At 25.5% G+C, this 24,167-nt stretch overlaps 1 protein-coding gene across 1 annotated transcript in view; it reads right to left on the bottom strand.

Annotated features, from left to right (window-relative positions):
* The window catches only part of LOC111613027 (transcriptional coactivator YAP1-like), a 128,803-nt gene that overhangs the window by 82,198 nt on the left and 22,438 nt on the right, over positions 1 to 24,167 (bottom strand). The window contains exon 3 of the mRNA XM_023354327.1: positions 14,013 to 14,278. Within this exon, the coding sequence (XP_023210095.1) occupies positions 14,013 to 14,278 (266 nt within the window). The remainder of the gene's footprint in view (positions 1 to 14,012; positions 14,279 to 24,167) is intronic.

The following is a 24,167-nucleotide window of genomic DNA, read 5'->3' as shown; positions in this document are numbered from 1 at the left end:
ACAAACAAACAAACAAACAAACAAAAGTTCCCTGAAAATGTAAATAAAAAGACAGCAAATTGAAATTAGCACTTCATTTTTCAACAAACGTTCCATTAAAGTTAAAACATTTTTTCAGATGGTGTTGCCACTCTTCTAAACCCTTCTGGTAGAAATAAATGGTCTTTGATTCTAGCCATTCATTACAAAATGTTTCACTTGATCAATTACCAGTGGTCCAGTGGACACCTTTAATGCCTTTTAAATTTGGGAATTAAAAAAATCTTAATGGGCTAGATGTGAATACCTGATACAGCAAGTCTCAACAAGTTTACACATATCAATTATAATTATAGATATAGCATTCTGTCTACAAATAATAAACACTTTCCAGGAACTTTTTGAATGCTCCACATAATATATATAATTAAAAAACTTAATAAGTATATTAAACACACACACACACACACAGATATCCTTCATATAACATGATAGTTGCGTTCCAAAAAGTACCATATTATGCAAATCCATGCTATACGAAGCAAAGAACTAATGCAAAACATAGGGTTATATTCCAGAAGTTAGCAAAAGTATGCTATTCTTTTTCATTACTAAGAGAAATATGTTTATTAAAGCAACTGATGATTTATTAACAATCACAATCAAAAGCACTGTATTATGTGTTAATATTAATTTTAGTTAAAAAAGGTTGTTTTTTTTTAAAAAGTATTGTCGTCATCTCAGCTTTTTTGTTGATCTTGATCAGAAGTATCAACATTTTCCTAATTTTTATTTTTATCATAATAAAAAATGTTTACCGATGACGAAATAAAAATATGTTATTGATAGAAAATTTGTTCTAGCATGTCGCATTTGTTTAGTTGAGTATGAAGTGAGACTTTTTCCAAAATTTGAATACTGAGATACCACTGTATTTCGTTTGTCATTTTACAAATAATTTCTTATCTACAGTTAAAAAAAAAGTTTAATACTACTTACATAAAAATGTTTAAATAAACTTTACTAAATATGAAGATTAATTTATAAAAACAAAACACAGTGGGTCTTAAAGACTAAAATCTGAAAACAACAACAACACCACTCGGTTGATAGGAAAGCTAGGACAAGGAAAAAAAATTCTATCATCAGTTCTCATTAAAGTAAACCTGACAAAAGTCACAAAACAAAAGAAAATTTCAATGTTCTAGAATCCACAGGCAAATTTGAGACAATACACATGCTTACAGCTTTAAGAAAAAAAATAATAATAACAGAGTTTATACTTAAAACTTAAGAAATTTTGTACGGAGGAGGATTTCCTGAACTGTGTTAGAGCGAAACTGGAAGTCATGTTAAATGGGAGATATCCCCAATTTTCAAACCATGTTAGAGTGAAATTATGTTGTACAAGGGATACCTATATATAATTAGCATGATTTATATGAAAAAAAATCATAAATTTCAAAACAGATATGCCAATTATAATAAAATATCAGTGTGAAGGCAGGCAGTAACAGGTGGAGAACTTAGTATATAATATATGTGTGCACATGTATATATATACAAACAAATTTCTTTTGATAGTATAATGATAACATTTCATTTTCTCTCTTCTCTTTACTTTTCTTTTGTTTTCTTATTTTATGCATATAAAAAGAGAAAATTCTTACCCTTACTACTGTGCGTGCGTGCGTGCACACGTGTGTGTGTGTAAAAAGTATAGTAAAAAAGAATAAGAAAAAAAAATGAGGTACTATCAAAAGATGTATTTGAATAATAATTATTTTTATCACCAATAAAATAAATATGAAAATTATGTATATATTTCCTACAGAATTTTGAAAAAATATTACATTCTTAAGCAAAATGCATGCAAGATATTAAAAATTTATATGCTAAATTGCTTATGATTTTATAAAATGACAGAAAACATTACAAAATATTGTAATAAATGTAAAATAAAGTGAATTAGACACAACCAATTTCTACAAAACTATCTGCTTGCTACATTAATATTGTATGTTGCAAATTTATTTTTGATGAAGAATGTTCTATCATTACACTTAACAAAAATTATTGTATTTTTTTTGTATATATAACTACATTACTACATTTATATATTGAATATATAACTGTATTATAATCTCGTGTGCTTGTGTCTTGAAAATTTATTACAATAATAAAAAAAAAAAAGTAACTTTTCCTAGCTCATTGATTCTCAGATGACACACTTAAGATGTCCTCAATGCCTTAGAACTTTTTGCCTTTTTATGAAAATTAATCAGATAATAAGTAAATAAAAGCATTTGTGATTTGAACATATACTCACAGTTTGTGAAGCTCATATACTTTCATTAACACCATATAACAATTGAAAATCATTGCATATACTTGGAATGAATTTTTGGGATTTCTCAGTTTTACATACGTACACTTGTTCACATGCATATGCATGTGCATATATTTGACTGTTTCATACAGAAGTTTGTTTATGTTTAGAAAATGATTCATTGGCTAAATCTTAAATATAATACAAATAATATTGATGAACGTTCAACAACCTTAAAAAAGTCATACTGTTGGTAAACAGAAGAAAATTTATACATACTATAATAACTGCTTATTCCATCTTGTCATTAAAACAATAACTCCAGTTTTAAATTTCAGTTATTTGAAATTGAAGGAGGTCACAGCTTGGACACATTTGAATGAAAGTCCATGAAAGACAAATGGTTGAAAACTGCTGACGTAAGCAATTTTTATTCTATGCTTTTATAGTACTTTTTAGAAATGAAGACATTTGAATAAATTAAACTAACTGCTAGATATTTATGTCAATAAATAGTTACCATTTTTTCTCTTTGTATATCTTAATCTATCAAGGCACTTGGGAAACCCGATTTATGTCAATAAATAGTTACCATTTTTTCTCTTTGTATATCTTAATCTATCATAATGTCTAATTTAGTATATTTAATATTTGGATTTCATCTCTCTATATTAAAAAACTGAAATTATCATCTTTGTAAAAAGGGCTGGCAGAATTACAATTTAATAAAAAGTAAAAATTTCCGGTGATTGGACATGGCAAGCAGTTAAAAGTGGACTAGTATCCATTTGTAATGTATTTTTACTTTTTATTAAAATGAAATTATAATATTGACAGGGAACATTACCTAAATGAGCATTTCCAAATCTGATAATTATTATGTGATGTAGAGTAACAAAAACTAAAAGTTGTGTATTTTTTATCAGCAAAAATAGATTTCTTAGAAAGTGAAATCAATCCTCAAGTTGGACATACCAAACATGGGTTTTATAGTTTCATATAGAAACACTTATCTAATTTAAACAAACCATCATAAAGGTACATTTTATAATAAGTAATCAAAAATATTTTTAACAAATATTTTGAAAAATATTTATAAAGAGCTAGTCACTCCCATGAATTTTTCAAAATCTTACAAAATCTTTATAAAAAAAATACTGAACTTTAAAAAATATAACTTTTTTAATAAATAAATATTTATTATTGTTATTATACTGTTATATATATCTAGCATGCTCATTATGGTATAACCACATTGAAGTAATTCTTAGCATAAATAAGCCATTTTCTAAAAATAAAAAATATTGATAGAGGCCATTAGAAATGTACAAACTGCAACTTACATACTATATCTACAATCTTTCTTAAGATAACAAATTTTAGAAATATAAAATATTTTTCAATCAAAATTTCAAAGCATATATTGATTATGAATATGACAACTAATAATCACTATTTTATATACTGCTTGGTAAAAATCATTTATGGGGTGAACTACTCCATAAATACAGGCATTCTCAGCTTAATGTCAGTAATTTGTTCTTAAAATAAGATATTCTGTGGGAAAACATTAACCAGATATCTATTTTCCATTATTTTAAATTGGAAAAGTTATAATGCATTACAAAGTCAATCTAAAACTCCCAATTAATTTCAAAAAACATATATAGGCATTTTATTATGTTTTAGTTACAAATTACAAACTATCATATTAAATTGCAACACATTTCTAACAAAGTCTCTGATGTTTCTGTGAATTAGAAAATAATTTAATTGACTGTTGTTAGTGAGATTTCAAAAGTGTGTTTAGATTTTCTGCTGTAAAAGGTGTATGATAATGGTATAATGCTTCTTGCAATGCCAGCTATAGTTAAGACATGTAGTATATTTCCTTTCTTGACACTGAAAATGCCTTTTAAAATGTCAGCCAAGTTATTCTAACATTCTAATCAATTGTTTGGAATGTAGCTTGTGATTTCTTCTGCATATTGTTTCATCAATGATACTGTATTAAATTTTTGGGATATAAATATAAACTTTAAGTATTAAAAACCAAATGACATTCTAGCAAAAATTGTTATGTGGAAAGACTGGTAACAAATACAGCATCCCTGCCTGTATTTGTTATCAATTGTTATACATAAACTATTAAATTATTAAAAATTTAATAGTTTATGTATAACAATTGATAACAAATACAGGCAGGGATGCTGTATTTGTTACCAGTCTTTCCACATAACAATTTTTGCTAGAATGTCATTTGGTTTTTAATACTTAAAGTTTATATTTATATCCCAAAAATTTAATACAGTATCATTGATGAAACAATATGCAGAAGAAATCACAAGCTACATTCCAAACAATTGATTAGAATGTTAGAATAACTTGGCTGACATTTTAAAAGGCATTTTCAGTGTCAAGAAAGGAAATATACTACATGTCTTAACTATAGCTGGCATTGCAAGAAGCATTATACCATTATCATACACCTTTTACAGCAGAAAATCTAAACACACTTTTGAAATCTCACTAACAACAGTCAATTAAATTATTTTCTAATTCACAGAAACATCAGAGACTTTGTTAGAAATGTGTTGCAATTTAATATGATAGTTTGTAATTTGTAACTAAAACATAATAAAATGCCTATATATGTTTTTTGAAATTAATTGGGAGTTTTAGATTGACTTTGTAATGCATTATAACTTTTCCAATTTAAAATAATGGAAAATAGATATCTGGTTAATGTTTTCCCACAGAATATCTTATTTTAAGAACAAATTACTGACATTAAGCTGAGAATGCCTGTATTTATGGAGTAGTTCACCCCATAAATGATTTTTACCAAGCAGTATATAAAATAGTGATTATTAGTTGTCATATTCATAATCAATATATGCTTTGAAATTTTGATTGAAAAATATTTTATATTTCTAAAATTTGTTATCTTAAGAAAGATTGTAGATATAGTATGTAAGTTGCAGTTTGTACATTTCTAATGGCCTCTATCAATATTTTTTATTTTTAGAAAATGGCTTATTTATGCTAAGAATTACTTCAATGTGGTTATACCATAATGAGCATGCTAGATATATATAACAGTATAATAACAATAATAAATATTTATTTATTAAAAAAGTTATATTTTTTAAAGTTCAGTATTTTTTTTATAAAGATTTTGTAAGATTTTGAAAAATTCATGGGAGTGACTAGCTCTTTATAAATATTTTTCAAAATATTTGTTAAAAATATTTTTGATTACTTATTATAAAATGTACCTTTATGATGGTTTGTTTAAATTAGATAAGTGTTTCTATATGAAACTATAAAACCCATGTTTGGTATGTCCAACTTGAGGATTGATTTCACTTTCTAAGAAATCTATTTTTGCTGATAAAAAATACACAACTTTTAGTTTTTGTTACTCTACATCACATAATAATTATCAGATTTGGAAATGCTCATTTAGGTAATGTTCCCTGTCAATATTATAATTTCATTTTAATAAAAAGTAAAAATACATTACAAATGGATACTAGTCCACTTTTAACTGCTTGCCATGTCCAATCACCGGAAATTTTTACTTTTTATTAAATTGTAATTCTGCCAGCCCTTTTTACAAAGATGATAATTTCAGTTTTTTAATATAGAGAGATGAAATCCAAATATTAAATATACTAAATTAGACATTATGATAGATTAAGATATACAAAGAGAAAAAATGGTAACTATTTATTGACATAAATATCTAGCAGTTAGTTTAATTTATTCAAATGTCTTCATTTCTAAAAAGTACTATAAAAGCATAGAATAAAAATTGCTTACGTCAGCAGTTTTCAACCATTTGTCTTTCATGGACTTTCATTCAAATGTGTCCAAGCTGTGACCTCCTTCAATTTCAAATAACTGAAATTTAAAACTGGAGTTATTGTTTTAATGACAAGATGGAATAAGCAGTTATTATAGTATGTATAAATTTTCTTCTGTTTACCAACAGTATGACTTTTTTAAGGTTGTTGAACGTTCATCAATATTATTTGTATTATATTTAAGATTTAGCCAATGAATCATTTTCTAAACATAAACAAACTTCTGTATGAAACAGTCAAATATATGCACATGCATATGCATGTGAACAAGTGTACGTATGTAAAACTGAGAAATCCCAAAAATTCATTCCAAGTATATGCAATGATTTTCAATTGTTATATGGTGTTAATGAAAGTATATGAGCTTCACAAACTGTGAGTATATGTTCAAATCACAAATGCTTTTATTTACTTATTATCTGATTAATTTTCATAAAAAGGCAAAAAGTTCTAAGGCATTGAGGACATCTTAAGTGTGTCATCTGAGAATCAATGAGCTAGGAAAAGTTACTTTTTTTTTTTTATTATTGTAATAAATTTTCAAGACACAAGCACACGAGATTATAATACAGTTATATATTCAATATATAAATGTAGTAATGTAGTTATATATACAAAAAAAATACAATAATTTTTGTTAAGTGTAATGATAGAACATTCTTCATCAAAAATAAATTTGCAACATACAATATTAATGTAGCAAGCAGATAGTTTTGTAGAAATTGGTTGTGTCTAATTCACTTTATTTTACATTTATTACAATATTTTGTAATGTTTTCTGTCATTTTATAAAATCATAAGCAATTTAGCATATAAATTTTTAATATCTTGCATGCATTTTGCTTAAGAATGTAATATTTTTTCAAAATTCTGTAGGAAATATATACATAATTTTCATATTTATTTTATTGGTGATAAAAATAATTATTATTCAAATACATCTTTTGATAGTACCTCATTTTTTTTTCTTATTCTTTTTTACTATACTTTTTACACACACACACGTGTGCACGCACGCACGCACAGTAGTAAGGGTAAGAATTTTCTCTTTTTATATGCATAAAATAAGAAAACAAAAGAAAAGTAAAGAGAAGAGAGAAAATGAAATGTTATCATTATACTATCAAAAGAAATTTGTTTGTATATATATACATGTGCACACATATATTATATACTAAGTTCTCCACCTGTTACTGCCTGCCTTCACACTGATATTTTATTATAATTGGCATATCTGTTTTGAAATTTATGATTTTTTTTCATATAAATCATGCTAATTATATATAGGTATCCCTTGTACAACATAATTTCACTCTAACATGGTTTGAAAATTGGGGATATCTCCCATTTAACATGACTTCCAGTTTCGCTCTAACACAGTTCAGGAAATCCTCCTCCGTACAAAATTTCTTAAGTTTTAAGTATAAACTCTGTTATTATNTAAGTATATCAAACACACACACAGATATCCTTCATATAACATGATAGTTGCGTTCCAAAAAGTACCATATTATGCAAATCCATGCTATACGAAGCAAAGAACTAATGCAAAACATAGGGTTATATTCCAGAAGTTAGCAAAAGTATGCTATTCTTTTTCATTACTAAGAGAAATATGTTTATTAAAGCAACTGATGATTTATTAACAATCACAATCAAAAGCACTGTATTATGTGTTAATATTAATTTTAGTTAAAAAAGGTTGTTTTTTTTTAAAAAGTATTGTCGTCATCTCAGCTTTTTTGTTGATCTTGATCAGAAGTATCAACATTTTCCTAATTTTTATTTTTATCATAATAAAAAATGTTTACCGATGACGAAATAAAAATATGTTATTGATAGAAAATTTGTTCTAGCATGTCGCATTTGTTTAGTTGAGTATGAAGTGAGACTTTTTCCAAAATTTGAATACTGAGATACCACTGTATTTCGTTTGTCATTTTACAAATAATTTCTTATCTACAGTTAAAAAAAAAGTTTAATACTACTTACATAAAAATGTTTAAATAAACTTTACTAAATATGAAGATTAATTTATAAAAACAAAACACAGTGGGTCTTAAAGACTAAAATCTGAAAACAACAACAACACCACTCGGTTGATAGGAAAGCTAGGACAAGGAAAAAAAATTCTATCATCAGTTCTCATTAAAGTAAACCTGACAAAAGTCACAAAACAAAAGAAAATTTCAATGTTCTAGAATCCACAGGCAAATTTGAGACAATACACATGCTTACAGCTTTAAGAAAAAAAATAATAATAACAGAGTTTATACTTAAAACTTAAGAAATTTTGTACGGAGGAGGATTTCCTGAACTGTGTTAGAGCGAAACTGGAAGTCATGTTAAATGGGAGATATCCCCAATTTTCAAACCATGTTAGAGTGAAATTATGTTGTACAAGGGATACCTATATATAATTAGCATGATTTATATGAAAAAAAATCATAAATTTCAAAACAGATATGCCAATTATAATAAAATATCAGTGTGAAGGCAGGCAGTAACAGGTGGAGAACTTAGTATATAATATATGTGTGCACATGTATATATATACAAACAAATTTCTTTTGATAGTATAATGATAACATTTCATTTTCTCTCTTCTCTTTACTTTTCTTTTGTTTTCTTATTTTATGCATATAAAAAGAGAAAATTCTTACCCTTACTACTGTGCGTGCGTGCGTGCACACGTGTGTGTGTGTAAAAAGTATAGTAAAAAAGAATAAGAAAAAAAAATGAGGTACTATCAAAAGATGTATTTGAATAATAATTATTTTTATCACCAATAAAATAAATATGAAAATTATGTATATATTTCCTACAGAATTTTGAAAAAATATTACATTCTTAAGCAAAATGCATGCAAGATATTAAAAATTTATATGCTAAATTGCTTATGATTTTATAAAATGACAGAAAACATTACAAAATATTGTAATAAATGTAAAATAAAGTGAATTAGACACAACCAATTTCTACAAAACTATCTGCTTGCTACATTAATATTGTATGTTGCAAATTTATTTTTGATGAAGAATGTTCTATCATTACACTTAACAAAAATTATTGTATTTTTTTTGTATATATAACTACATTACTACATTTATATATTGAATATATAACTGTATTATAATCTCGTGTGCTTGTGTCTTGAAAATTTATTACAATAATAAAAAAAAAAAAGTAACTTTTCCTAGCTCATTGATTCTCAGATGACACACTTAAGATGTCCTCAATGCCTTAGAACTTTTTGCCTTTTTATGAAAATTAATCAGATAATAAGTAAATAAAAGCATTTGTGATTTGAACATATACTCACAGTTTGTGAAGCTCATATACTTTCATTAACACCATATAACAATTGAAAATCATTGCATATACTTGGAATGAATTTTTGGGATTTCTCAGTTTTACATACGTACACTTGTTCACATGCATATGCATGTGCATATATTTGACTGTTTCATACAGAAGTTTGTTTATGTTTAGAAAATGATTCATTGGCTAAATCTTAAATATAATACAAATAATATTGATGAACGTTCAACAACCTTAAAAAAGTCATACTGTTGGTAAACAGAAGAAAATTTATACATACTATAATAACTGCTTATTCCATCTTGTCATTAAAACAATAACTCCAGTTTTAAATTTCAGTTATTTGAAATTGAAGGAGGTCACAGCTTGGACACATTTGAATGAAAGTCCATGAAAGACAAATGGTTGAAAACTGCTGACGTAAGCAATTTTTATTCTATGCTTTTATAGTACTTTTTAGAAATGAAGACATTTGAATAAATTAAACTAACTGCTAGATATTTATGTCAATAAATAGTTACCATTTTTTCTCTTTGTATATCTTAATCTATCATAATGTCTAATTTAGTATATTTAATATTTGGATTTCATCTCTCTATATTAAAAAACTGAAATTATCATCTTTGTAAAAAGGGCTGGCAGAATTACAATTTAATAAAAAGTAAAAATTTCCGGTGATTGGACATGGCAAGCAGTTAAAAGTGGACTAGTATCCATTTGTAATGTATTTTTACTTTTTATTAAAATGAAATTATAATATTGACAGGGAACATTACCTAAATGAGCATTTCCAAATCTGATAATTATTATGTGATGTAGAGTAACAAAAACTAAAAGTTGTGTATTTTTTATCAGCAAAAATAGATTTCTTAGAAAGTGAAATCAATCCTCAAGTTGGACATACCAAACATGGGTTTTATAGTTTCATATAGAAACACTTATCTAATTTAAACAAACCATCATAAAGGTACATTTTATAATAAGTAATCAAAAATATTTTTAACAAATATTTTGAAAAATATTTATAAAGAGCTAGTCACTCCCATGAATTTTTCAAAATCTTACAAAATCTTTATAAAAAAAATACTGAACTTTAAAAAATATAACTTTTTTAATAAATAAATATTTATTATTGTTATTATACTGTTATATATATCTAGCATGCTCATTATGGTATAACCACATTGAAGTAATTCTTAGCATAAATAAGCCATTTTCTAAAAATAAAAAATATTGATAGAGGCCATTAGAAATGTACAAACTGCAACTTACATACTATATCTACAATCTTTCTTAAGATAACAAATTTTAGAAATATAAAATATTTTTCAATCAAAATTTCAAAGCATATATTGATTATGAATATGACAACTAATAATCACTATTTTATATACTGCTTGGTAAAAATCATTTATGGGGTGAACTACTCCATAAATACAGGCATTCTCAGCTTAATGTCAGTAATTTGTTCTTAAAATAAGATATTCTGTGGGAAAACATTAACCAGATATCTATTTTCCATTATTTTAAATTGGAAAAGTTATAATGCATTACAAAGTCAATCTAAAACTCCCAATTAATTTCAAAAAACATATATAGGCATTTTATTATGTTTTAGTTACAAATTACAAACTATCATATTAAATTGCAACACATTTCTAACAAAGTCTCTGATGTTTCTGTGAATTAGAAAATAATTTAATTGACTGTTGTTAGTGAGATTTCAAAAGTGTGTTTAGATTTTCTGCTGTAAAAGGTGTATGATAATGGTATAATGCTTCTTGCAATGCCAGCTATAGTTAAGACATGTAGTATATTTCCTTTCTTGACACTGAAAATGCCTTTTAAAATGTCAGCCAAGTTATTCTAACATTCTAATCAATTGTTTGGAATGTAGCTTGTGATTTCTTCTGCATATTGTTTCATCAATGATACTGTATTAAATTTTTGGGATATAAATATAAACTTTAAGTATTAAAAACCAAATGACATTCTAGCAAAAATTGTTATGTGGAAAGACTGGTAACAAATACAGCATCCCTGCCTGTATTTGTTATCAATTGTTATACATAAACTATTAAATTATTAAAAATTTAATAGTTTATGTATAACAATTGATAACAAATACAGGCAGGGATGCTGTATTTGTTACCAGTCTTTCCACATAACAATTTTTGCTAGAATGTCATTTGGTTTTTAATACTTAAAGTTTATATTTATATCCCAAAAATTTAATACAGTATCATTGATGAAACAATATGCAGAAGAAATCACAAGCTACATTCCAAACAATTGATTAGAATGTTAGAATAACTTGGCTGACATTTTAAAAGGCATTTTCAGTGTCAAGAAAGGAAATATACTACATGTCTTAACTATAGCTGGCATTGCAAGAAGCATTATACCATTATCATACACCTTTTACAGCAGAAAATCTAAACACACTTTTGAAATCTCACTAACAACAGTCAATTAAATTATTTTCTAATTCACAGAAACATCAGAGACTTTGTTAGAAATGTGTTGCAATTTAATATGATAGTTTGTAATTTGTAACTAAAACATAATAAAATGCCTATATATGTTTTTTGAAATTAATTGGGAGTTTTAGATTGACTTTGTAATGCATTATAACTTTTCCAATTTAAAATAATGGAAAATAGATATCTGGTTAATGTTTTCCCACAGAATATCTTATTTTAAGAACAAATTACTGACATTAAGCTGAGAATGCCTGTATTTATGGAGTAGTTCACCCCATAAATGATTTTTACCAAGCAGTATATAAAATAGTGATTATTAGTTGTCATATTCATAATCAATATATGCTTTGAAATTTTGATTGAAAAATATTTTATATTTCTAAAATTTGTTATCTTAAGAAAGATTGTAGATATAGTATGTAAGTTGCAGTTTGTACATTTCTAATGGCCTCTATCAATATTTTTTATTTTTAGAAAATGGCTTATTTATGCTAAGAATTACTTCAATGTGGTTATACCATAATGAGCATGCTAGATATATATAACAGTATAATAACAATAATAAATATTTATTTATTAAAAAAGTTATATTTTTTAAAGTTCAGTATTTTTTTTATAAAGATTTTGTAAGATTTTGAAAAATTCATGGGAGTGACTAGCTCTTTATAAATATTTTTCAAAATATTTGTTAAAAATATTTTTGATTACTTATTATAAAATGTACCTTTATGATGGTTTGTTTAAATTAGATAAGTGTTTCTATATGAAACTATAAAACCCATGTTTGGTATGTCCAACTTGAGGATTGATTTCACTTTCTAAGAAATCTATTTTTGCTGATAAAAAATACACAACTTTTAGTTTTTGTTACTCTACATCACATAATAATTATCAGATTTGGAAATGCTCATTTAGGTAATGTTCCCTGTCAATATTATAATTTCATTTTAATAAAAAGTAAAAATACATTACAAATGGATACTAGTCCACTTTTAACTGCTTGCCATGTCCAATCACCGGAAATTTTTACTTTTTATTAAATTGTAATTCTGCCAGCCCTTTTTACAAAGATGATAATTTCAGTTTTTTAATATAGAGAGATGAAATCCAAATATTAAATATACTAAATTAGACATTATGATAGATTAAGATATACAAAGAGAAAAAATGGTAACTATTTATTGACATAAATATCTAGCAGTTAGTTTAATTTATTCAAATGTCTTCATTTCTAAAAAGTACTATAAAAGCATAGAATAAAAATTGCTTACGTCAGCAGTTNTAATCCTTTCCAAAAGAGTGCAATTTCTTTGATGCTTTGTTATACAGACGATTATAGTCTCAATCCATTTTTGTGAAAATGGTAACAAAATCATTTGTATGCAGGTCATGAAACATATTTTAAAGACATCAGATCTTTCATTTTCATATATAAAATCAATCAAAGATTTTCGAATAACTTATTTTTTTAAAAATAGTGTTTTTCTTATAATAAACTCATACATAATTTTAAAATTTATACTTTAATTCATCTAGAATTTGATCGAAATTATAAATTTCATTATTAAATTAGAATAATTACATAGGTTTTACATTCTCATTTAATAATATGTTCAATACTATATTTAATTAATAGTAATCAACTAAATTCATTTAACATACAACTTAAAAAGACTACAGAAATATTTTGATATTTTGTTCAATTATAATTGGGATAATGATTTATTATTGCTTACAAGTAACATGAAATATTGTCAACTAATCTCATAATGAATAAATATTGTAAATCAAAATCATTTTAAATAATGGGATGAATAAATGTACAATCTGTTTATTTAAATCACTTATAAATTATAAATTAGATAATTTTAACTATACAATTTTCTAAAAGTCTATCTTAAAATAAAAAATTCTACATATTTAATTTTTTATTAAAGCATTTTATTATAAATAGACGATCTGTCAAATTATAAGGCTAAGACTAGGCTATGTTAAATGAGAAATAAATGAAATATATTAAATTAAACTTACGAATTCTTGGATCCAACCAACTGGTAGTACGATCAATATGATTGATAAAATAAACCTCTCCTTCTGGTGTAGTAGCCTGATCCCAACCTTCCGGAAGGGGTCCTAAATTATGCAATGTAATTGGAGGACCTGCTGATGTAGGACTATGAGAAGAAAGGGTTGATGCTGTTGGAGAAACAACTGAAGTATGACTAACTGAAGGATGAAGAGTTGCAGCATTTAAGTTTTTCCGTGGATCCTCCCAAGTTGTTGTCTGAGTGATATGACTAAAATTCAAAATAATTGTATTAATATAAATAAAAATCATTAAAACTATAATATAATGTTGTTTAATATTAAATCTAGCATGGAAAGATATTTAATCTTTAATTTTTATAAAAATATAAATAGCATTTAAATCAGCTTATTACAATAGAATGATCTTAATGAGTTGATTTAAAAATACACTTAATTTTTAATAGTATTTAAGTCAACTCATTACATACATACATGCACACACACATTTAATTTTTAATGTAAAATGACTGCAATAATTTATAACTAATGATCACATGCATATGAATTCTAAGAATAAAAAATAGATCAATATTTTATAAAGATAAGAAATAAATTTTAGCATTCCAAGACAATATGTTAACAAAATTAATTTTACATCATCACTACTTAAAATATAAGAAAACAATTTTTTTCAATATTTTTGGGCTTCAATCTTAACATTAGATTTTTTTCAATAACATGTATGTATGTATGTAATTTATGAATGTTAATTTATACATTTCTTCAGCAATATAACATGAAATATTTTAACAATTAATACACAAAAACTTAAATATTTTTGTAATTTATGTTTAAAATTAAATTCTATATGATTTGGAAAATTATAACAAATATAAATAATACCATTTTAAAATTAGTAGATACATATACCACAAATGTTAACTATAAAGTGCAGTGGTATGACCATAAATTTCTGTGTACGGTAGCCTATCTACTGTGCAATAGAAATAGTCACTATAAAAATGCATTTCATATTTTAGTTCCCATAGACCAGTGGTTCTTAACCTTTCTAGTGGTCAGCACCCCCTTGAATCTGAAAATAAGCTACTGCACCACCTTAAAAAATGTGTATATATTTTTTATTTAAGAAAAAACATTTATTGCATAAACAAATGCCATGTTTATTTACAATATATGTTACTATATAACATAAAAAGCAATATTTAAATTTTAATGGCTAACTTGTTGTTTATTCATAATAATTCTATTAAAACGAGGCTCTTTTTTTTTTAAGAGCCACGTGTAAGTCATCAGATGCATTTAAGCAATTTCTGGCTTCTGTTTTGATGTTCAAAACTACTGAATTCAAGGTATGCAAACATGTCTCAACTAGTTTCTGTACTGCATGTGACAATGTGACTACATTAACTGCATGTACTGACAACTGATGACAAGCACTATGTGCTGAGAGACTATAGAAGTGGGGGGGTGCTATGTTGCTGGGTGACACAGTTTGTAGAGAACACGGTCGCCTCATTCGTATTATTTTATTTTATTTTTTTTATTTTTAAATTTCTCTCACACCCCTAGGGGTGTGGCACCCCAGGTTAAGAACTGCTGCCATAGACTGATCTTAGCTATAAGCAACTGAATGATAAAATGATTATAGTGATACCTCGGTTTTTGTCGATAATCTGTCCGAAAACAATTGGCAAAATCTGAAATTGATGAAAACCAAGGCAATTATTTCCATATGAATCAATGTAAATACAATTAATTCATTCTATACACTCCAAAATACATACCAAAAACACATTTTATAGAGAATAAATATTGTGTTTAATACTAAAAATAATAAGAAATTAATATGAAATGGACATAAAAAACTAATGTAGAGAATAAATAAACATTTAACATGGCAGTCGAAGCACTATGGTTCTGGAAACTTTCTTTGGTCCCATGATGGAGCTAAAAGGAAAGGAAAGGAAAGCAATGGAATTGCTTTCCTTTCCTTTTTGTTTGGCTAGATGTGCGGGATAATGCTCACACGAGAAGGAAAACACATGGGTGGCCCTATATTTTCACAAATTTAACAGGTCACATAAACATGCCAACAAAATCCAAGGCAACCAACAAAAACCAAGAAAATTTTTTGTGAAAAAAATTGATGAAAACCAAAACTGATGATAATTGAGGTATTACTGCAAAATAAAATAAACCAAGTTGCTCTTGAATTGTTTTTTATTTTTTCAAAAACATTGTTCATAAAAAGCACATATTCATGGACCCATTGTCACTTTTAAAATTAATTTACATAATATTAAAGCAAAGCAAATTATTTTAATGCAAATTGAAAATATTTAGCTAATTCCAAACCAATTACCAAATTCTTGTTCCTAAAGTATGCTTCAGTTCTACGAATAAAATTAAAGTTCTACTGTAATTAAAATTTTTAAGAATCTATAAAATCAACATTTTTTTAATATAAGTAAATTTAAAATCTAAAGTTTTTATTTTTCATGTTAAATTATTATTATACTAAAAAATATTACTATATCTTTATGAGTATTTTTAAGAATATTTAATATTATTTGTCAGACTAAAAATATTAATTTAGCTAATTAAAATTTTATGATTTTACAGAGAGAATTTATATTATGCATTTTAATGTTAATTAATCAGTAAAAACTAAAATATTTAAGTAAGAAACAATTTATAAAGTTTCCATATAATACATCAGAAAAAACAGAAATTAATAACTTGTATTATTTATTTTTTCAAACTCTATTGGAAATGAATCATAAAATAAGAACTTTGTTTTAATTACTTTGAACTTAAACAAATTCAAAGTAATTAAAACAGAAAGCAAATGATGAAATTGTCAATAATAAAGAAGTAATTTTATATCAAAAATATGACAAATCTTTACTCCCTCTTCTCTTTATTTGCTTTTTGGATTTACTTGCCACATTAAGCTTATAAAATAGTCAAAATTTCATACTACTATAACTGAGTCTTCATCGTAAATCCAAGATAAAAATAACTTAAAGTATAGGAACTCTGCCAAAAATGAAAAATATGTAGTTGAATCTGTCATATTAACTAAAACTGCTATAAACTAGTCCCTATTTCTATTATATTTCTTTTCTTCTTTCATATATATTCAGTCAATTTAAAATACTAAGTCTTTTTCTATTTTTCTTTAATAATAGTAATACTGTAATTGCATTTTATTTAAATCTTAAAGTTTTTATAAATTCTCATTAATTTAATTTAAAATAATAATATTTTTAAATAATATTTATAATAAATTTCTTTGGCTTTATCTTTAGTCATCAAAAATTTCTATTTTATATTTATTAATTTAATTTAATGTAATTTTCTATTATATTTTAATATGTAGAAGAGCAATATGAAATGCATGTATTGTGCATTTCATACTGATTTCATTTGAATAATGAATAATAATAATAATAATAATCCATAATATGCTATTGTTGTAACATAAAAATTAGTATTTGATAAAATACAGATAAATATAAGAAACAAATTAATTAATTGAAATTAAAATTAGTTAAATAATGTAATCAAATAATGTGATAAAATATATTTAATTACATTATTTCTAAAATATAACTAATAAAAAAAACCTCAATGATGATAATTTATAGACATTGATAGTACTCATAATATATTAAACAAAATTAACACAAAATATTAAAAAAATACAGAAGAATGTACAATATGTAATTTAAAAATTTACATTTCATTAAATTAATTCAGTAAATAATGAAATTCTAATTTAGAAATTTTTGACAAAATATTTGTTTTTATCTAATCAGTTTGTAAATTCCATTATTAATAAAATATTCATTAAACATTAAAAAAATTTAATCTGAAAAACAAATTATATATCAACAAATAATTTGTTCCAAATTATAAATAAAAATATATTTTTATCTTATCTGTAATAAATTAATTAACAGAAAATTAGTTTAAGTGATCGTGTTCTTGTATTAGATTAAAAAATTTCAAATGACTAACAAACACAAGAATACTTTCTATTATGTAGAATTCAAAGAAGTTTATTTATAAAACTTTTAACAAAGACATTATATTTTATGAATTAAAAAAATTTCTAACTTTTTAGCAACTTCCTTCAATCCTTTAGTTAAAAATTAGATAAATAAAATAAAAACCGAACTGTTAAAAACTGTAGTATCATTATTGACTATCATCTAAACATTGTTCCATAATTGTAGAGTATTTATATTCCTTTATTCTATATTTAACAGACAGACTATAGGTAATGAATGGAATACATAAGATGAAATTTTTTTCAATACTACTAAATTATTTTTTATTATGAACTGATTAATGAAGATAATGTCAAGGCCAACCTTAATCTATTTGCCATTCAGGGCACCATGCTGTCCTACCATCTTTAGCCTAACATAACCTACTTTAACCTAATGTAATCTAACATTAGCCTAACTAAAATTAATCTGACATTTGAATAAAAAAAGGGAGAACATCAGTTTCCATCATTATATTATTTTTTCTTATTTTGTAAAAAGTAATTATTGTAAAATATTATTTACACTTTCACACTTTCTGCCATTGCTAAAACTTGGCTGCCCTAGCCCTAAAGTGCCTAGTAGATATATCAACCTTGGATAATGTGTTCTTTACTAATGATTTGGTATTTCCATAATAATAATAATTTTTAGTAAACATTTTAGAGTGCATACTGTCTTTGAGATTCCTTTGCATATTATATATCTGATAATTTCCTTCATATGTTATTGTATCTTCTGTGTTTTAAATTAAACAAAATCAATGTCTCTGACAAAGTGTTCATATTTCATGTTTTTATTACTTGTGATTTAATTACAACTATCTGTAATTATTATAGATCATTATGCTAATATAGTAGTTCATAATAAAAAAAGGAATATGAAAGCAAAAACATATGCTTAATTAAAGCCAGAAAATTGATTTAAAAAAAAAAAACATATTTTATATATATTTCTAAAATATTTGCTATGTTCTAGTTTTACATTCTGAATTTAACAAAGTTACAGTATTTGGAGAGCATATATCTCATGTACAAAGGGCAATATTATAGAACTTCTTATCAGGAAAAGAAAACAAAGAATACAATTCAATTATCTCTTAACAAATTTATAAAGAAAACACCAGATACTAATCAATAAAAAATAAATATTTTGAAAACACTTGCTCTATTTTAGTACATTTCAACTTTCATACACATTTCAGAAACCAATTAGGTACCAAAGTAGAGGACCACCTTATATATATATAGTGTTACCACCTGTCCAGTTTTCACCCAGACAGTCCAGTAATTGACTCACTGTCTGGGTGAACTATCAATTTTGTCCAGGAATTTAGTGCTCAACCTGTCAATTTTTTTTTGCTTGTACGATTGGTACACATCTCCAATCTCCAAAAGAGCTAAGTCATCTGTATGTCTTCTTTCTTAATTTAAGTTACTTACGTTACTCCTACCCAAGTCTCCCTAGTCCCTAACTGTAACTAATTTAGCACATTATTCTTCACATTGCAAGATGACATTGCACATGCATCAGGAACTTCTGTTCGAACAAACCTCACTTGCTGTCTGGGTCAGCAATTTTGAAAAGGTGGCAACACTATATATATATATATATGTGTGTGTGTGTGTGTGTGTGCGCGCGCGCATGCATAATATTGTAAAAAATCTGGATATCAAGAACACTCATTAATTATAATTTCACTATAATTATAATTACTTGTTAATTATAATTTTTCTAAAATCAAAAATTTTAAATTACTGTACAATTTTCCAAAAAAATTTGTATGAGTTATGCAAAATCTGAGTTAGTAGAATTTACTGTATTTTCTTATATATAATTTTTTTAATGCTGATAAATAAATCATTTATTTTTAAGCATATATTTTAAAATTAAACTATATTATATCCTGTGAATATGAAATTTTATTTGAGTTGTAAAAGCATAATTCTAAAAGTTACTCTATATCAGGGGTGGGCAACCAAGAGTTCAGTGGGAGTTGAAATGTAGGTTTCACAAAATGCATGGGAGCCGCAGTTCTGTACTTTTTTATTCTGTACCGCAATTTTATTATATAATATAAATATAATATAAAACAAATATTGAATTTTTTTTAATAAACATTTTCACAAAATTGTGGAAATAAAATTGTAAAAATAATAATAAAAAGCAGAAATTAACACTTTTAGCAAGAGCCACATGCCACTCTCGAAGCTGCATTTGCCCATGTCTGCTCTATACTATATGTATTTTTTAAACAAAAACCTAAAAATTAATCAATAACAAATTTCTAACTTCATGCTAAATATCAACTAAAATTAAATAAAATTTTATTATTTCTTTAATTTGCTTAATTGCATTATTCATATATGATTATGCAAATATGAATATTGCAATTATTCACTTTACATTACATTCAAAATTTTCTTTAATTTTTTCTTGATTCAAAATTTATAACATAAAAATTTAAAATGTCTAACTTTTAATATTAGTTTAAAAAAATAATTGTTTCTATTTCTAAACATCCATGTAATATGAAAAAGAATATTTATACAACTTAATTACATCAGTAATTATAATTCAATCAAGACATACCTATTATAATAATATGTAAAAACAAAAATAAATAAAAGGGTTCATAAATACATCAATTATGAAATTATACTCAAATCCTCAATTAATAATAAATTAATTATCATCTAAACTAAAAATCATCTCTCATAAACTAAAAGAATGGTATAAAATTTGCTTATTGGAACATAATATATAAATTAAACGATAAGAGACAAAAATTTAATTATAATTTTGTTGCTTATAAATACAGATTTGTTAAAACCAGGTTTTTTGAAACTAATGTACTATAGGAGGTTGTGCAAAGAAGTTTGTAAGTAAAGCATCAGGGGCAAGTGTAGTGTACTAGTTATACAATGCATCATTTCAGGTCTGCAATACTGTAAAATAAAAATTAATTTCATAAAATTCATATGCAGGGTCAAATCACTTTCAAGTGATATAGCCAAGTTACATAGTTCTGTAACTCACAATTGTGAGGGTTGAACTTTTTCTATTTAATATATGAAATCTTGCCAGCTTTTATTATTATGTTCATTTTTATTTAAACTAAGTATTTTCTAGGACAACAAAACAGAGTTCTGCAGTATATAAAACCATGCAAAAAAAAAAAAGTTTCAAAGTGATCTAAATCTAAAATAAAAAATTGTCATAGAGATCAATGTAAATTGACAGAAATCAGAAACTTGATTGACATGTAGTGCACAACCAGCTTACAACTGGCAATCAGCTCATAGATTTTAGAATACTTTGACACTGAATATTTCAGTACATAGATCAAATTTTAAAATTCCAGCTTCCACAACACTGGTCTTGCTGAGTTTGAGTTATACACAGTTGCAAAAAGTCTTGTTTAGCAGTTGCTTTAAATTTTTATTGCAGACTTTCTGACTTACGCAAAGTTCTGCTTACGCTCCATCCTTTCAATCAATAAAAGTAAAAATAAAAAAAATCCAGCAACGAGTTGCTTAACTTTCCTGGCAACATTTGATGATGCCATTTGTTATGAGATTTTATTTAAAAACTTTTTATATTTAAACTATTGGCAAAAGCCTTAATTTTGAGGGTAGGGATGAGTTTCATAAAAAAATTGTAAATGCTAATAACAAGTAAAATCATCATTAAGTCTGACCCTACTGGAGATACACACAACTCCCTTTATCTCCCCACTCCTTTGACCTTTAATTAATTAATCACCAAAATATAATAGTATCAATCCCCCTAATAAACAAACCTCCCTGCAAAATTTCAGAAAATTGTGCCACATGAACTAACATCCATACAGACAGAAAAAACCCCAAATTTTTTTGCATTTCTTGACATTTTAAGAAGTTCTGAGCCCAAAAATGTAAAAATCTTGGGGGATCATTTTTTGACTGATTGCAACTTTCCCTCTGTTATATATAACAGCTGGAAAAGTAATAAAAATCAGTAATGTCTGTGTTCTTGCTATCATTTGCATATCAAGTTTAAAAAAAAAAGTTAAATCCTCATAACATACCAGTCAGTTACATCACTATGTAACTGGGCCTACTTAAGTTGAAAGTGATTTGACCATGCATATGAATTTTCTGCAATTAATTTCCATTTAACAGTACTGCAGACCAAAAATGATGCATCATATAACCAATATACTTTACACTTGCCCAATGCTTGCATACAGGCTTCTCCACACAATGTTTTATGACATTACTTTTGAGAAACCCTGTATATACAGGGTGAGTCAAAATTATGTGAACACTGTTTGAGAGAAAGCATTTACTCAAAGTTTGCACTATACAGAGTCTCAACCTGACCACCAGCATGATTAATGCACTCAAACCAACGTTCAACAGTACAATTTAGTGCCAGAACACTGGAGATGGGAAGGCCATAACAACAGTCCGTCGCAACCAATAGGAATAGAAAACGAAACAAAATTAAGATGTTTCATTAATAATGTTTAATTAAAAATTAAGATTGTTCACATAATTTTGACTCACCCTTTATATCAAGTAATGATTAATATTCTTCAGGGCATAAAATAATAAATACTATGCATAAGAAAAAGTTATAATTAAAACTAAGAGAAAAAATTTTATATTTTTAATTTAATAATTGTAAAAATAAAAATATCTGAGTTTAAAATAACACAAAGTCAAAACAAATCTCAAATCACAATTTTTGTCAAGAAACATTTACAGTACCGGTATGTAGGTTGAAGGAATGCTATATAGCATGGAGTCAAACTTACTTCATTCTGATTAAACATTGAAGATATTTCATATCTCATTGTCAGATCAAACACTTAACAAAAAAATTGTTTTGAACATAAACAATTGAAGTTAATAGTTAAAAAAAAACTTAAAATAACACATGTAACAACTTTTCAGTCCCAGAACTGGCAGTAGAACAAAAATATAATGTATCCACAAGCCTCATAGCCAGTCCAACAGTACAAAATCATTACCAATGTGAGGTTTGTAGATACATTATATTATTGTTTAATAGATATAAACTTACATAAATAACAACATATATTTAAGTTATAAATATTAAATAACATAGAATAAAAATTAAACAAAACGTAAAATATAGAATGAAATTTATGAAATTAATAATACATAATCAAAATTCCTTATGAAATTTATAGATTTACAGATATATTAAATTAGTATAACAAGATCATATGTGCAACAATGATTGGGACAGTGCTATATTTTCATCTTTCAAACTGCATTGGAAAATGTCCAGAAAAAAAAACCCTAAAATCTAAATTTGTTTCCCAAATAATTGATAAATTTTTACGTGTGTTCATTATAAAGAAATAATTTTAAAATGCTTAATAAAAAGATTTCTTTTTAATTTACCATAATAAAAATGACTAATGTGACAATTTAGAGATTTGCATAATTCATAATAAACTAATATACAAATATAAAACTCATCAATAGAATATAATGGAACTTCAAAACATTTTAAAAATTTTAACTGATACAGAGACTTAAAAATATTTTTGGCAACATTTTTAAGAATATAATAATCTTAGACTTCATACAATAAACAATAAGATATCCCTGTTCTTGAAAAATATCATTAGGTTATTTTAACAACATAATGTTAATTGTTCATAAAAGAATCAATCACAGACCCAAGTAAAAAATAACAAATTTATGTAAAATAATTTCCTTTAAGAGCAATTTGAGGAAAAATCCAACTAATTCCTAACCTTTTCCATATTAAGTATACCATTACTCTTTCATATCACTCCCAGATACTCATTTGAAAAGAAGCCAAAAGACTTCCAGAAGTAGGTAGGGGCAGACAGTAAAGAAAAAACATCCATTGAGACATAAACCTACACCTTTTTCTCTTACGAATGCTTACAAAATTGTCTAATACTTGATAATTGTCTGTATTATGGCTTATTTCATAAACAGAAAAATTCCTTTATTCAAAATTAAACAGAATTAGATAACCCAACAAATAGGGTATAACATTTTTATGCAGGGCTTATCACACCCAAGTTACATAG

The sequence above is a fragment of the Centruroides sculpturatus genome, unplaced genomic scaffold (assembly GCF_000671375.1).
Source record: "Centruroides sculpturatus isolate CEXI.00-Female unplaced genomic scaffold, Cexi_2.0 scaffold310, whole genome shotgun sequence".
NCBI lineage: Eukaryota > Metazoa > Arthropoda > Arachnida > Scorpiones > Buthidae > Centruroides > Centruroides sculpturatus.
Note: the sequence above shows the minus strand (reverse complement) of the source record. Positions and strands in the feature narration are given on the sequence as shown.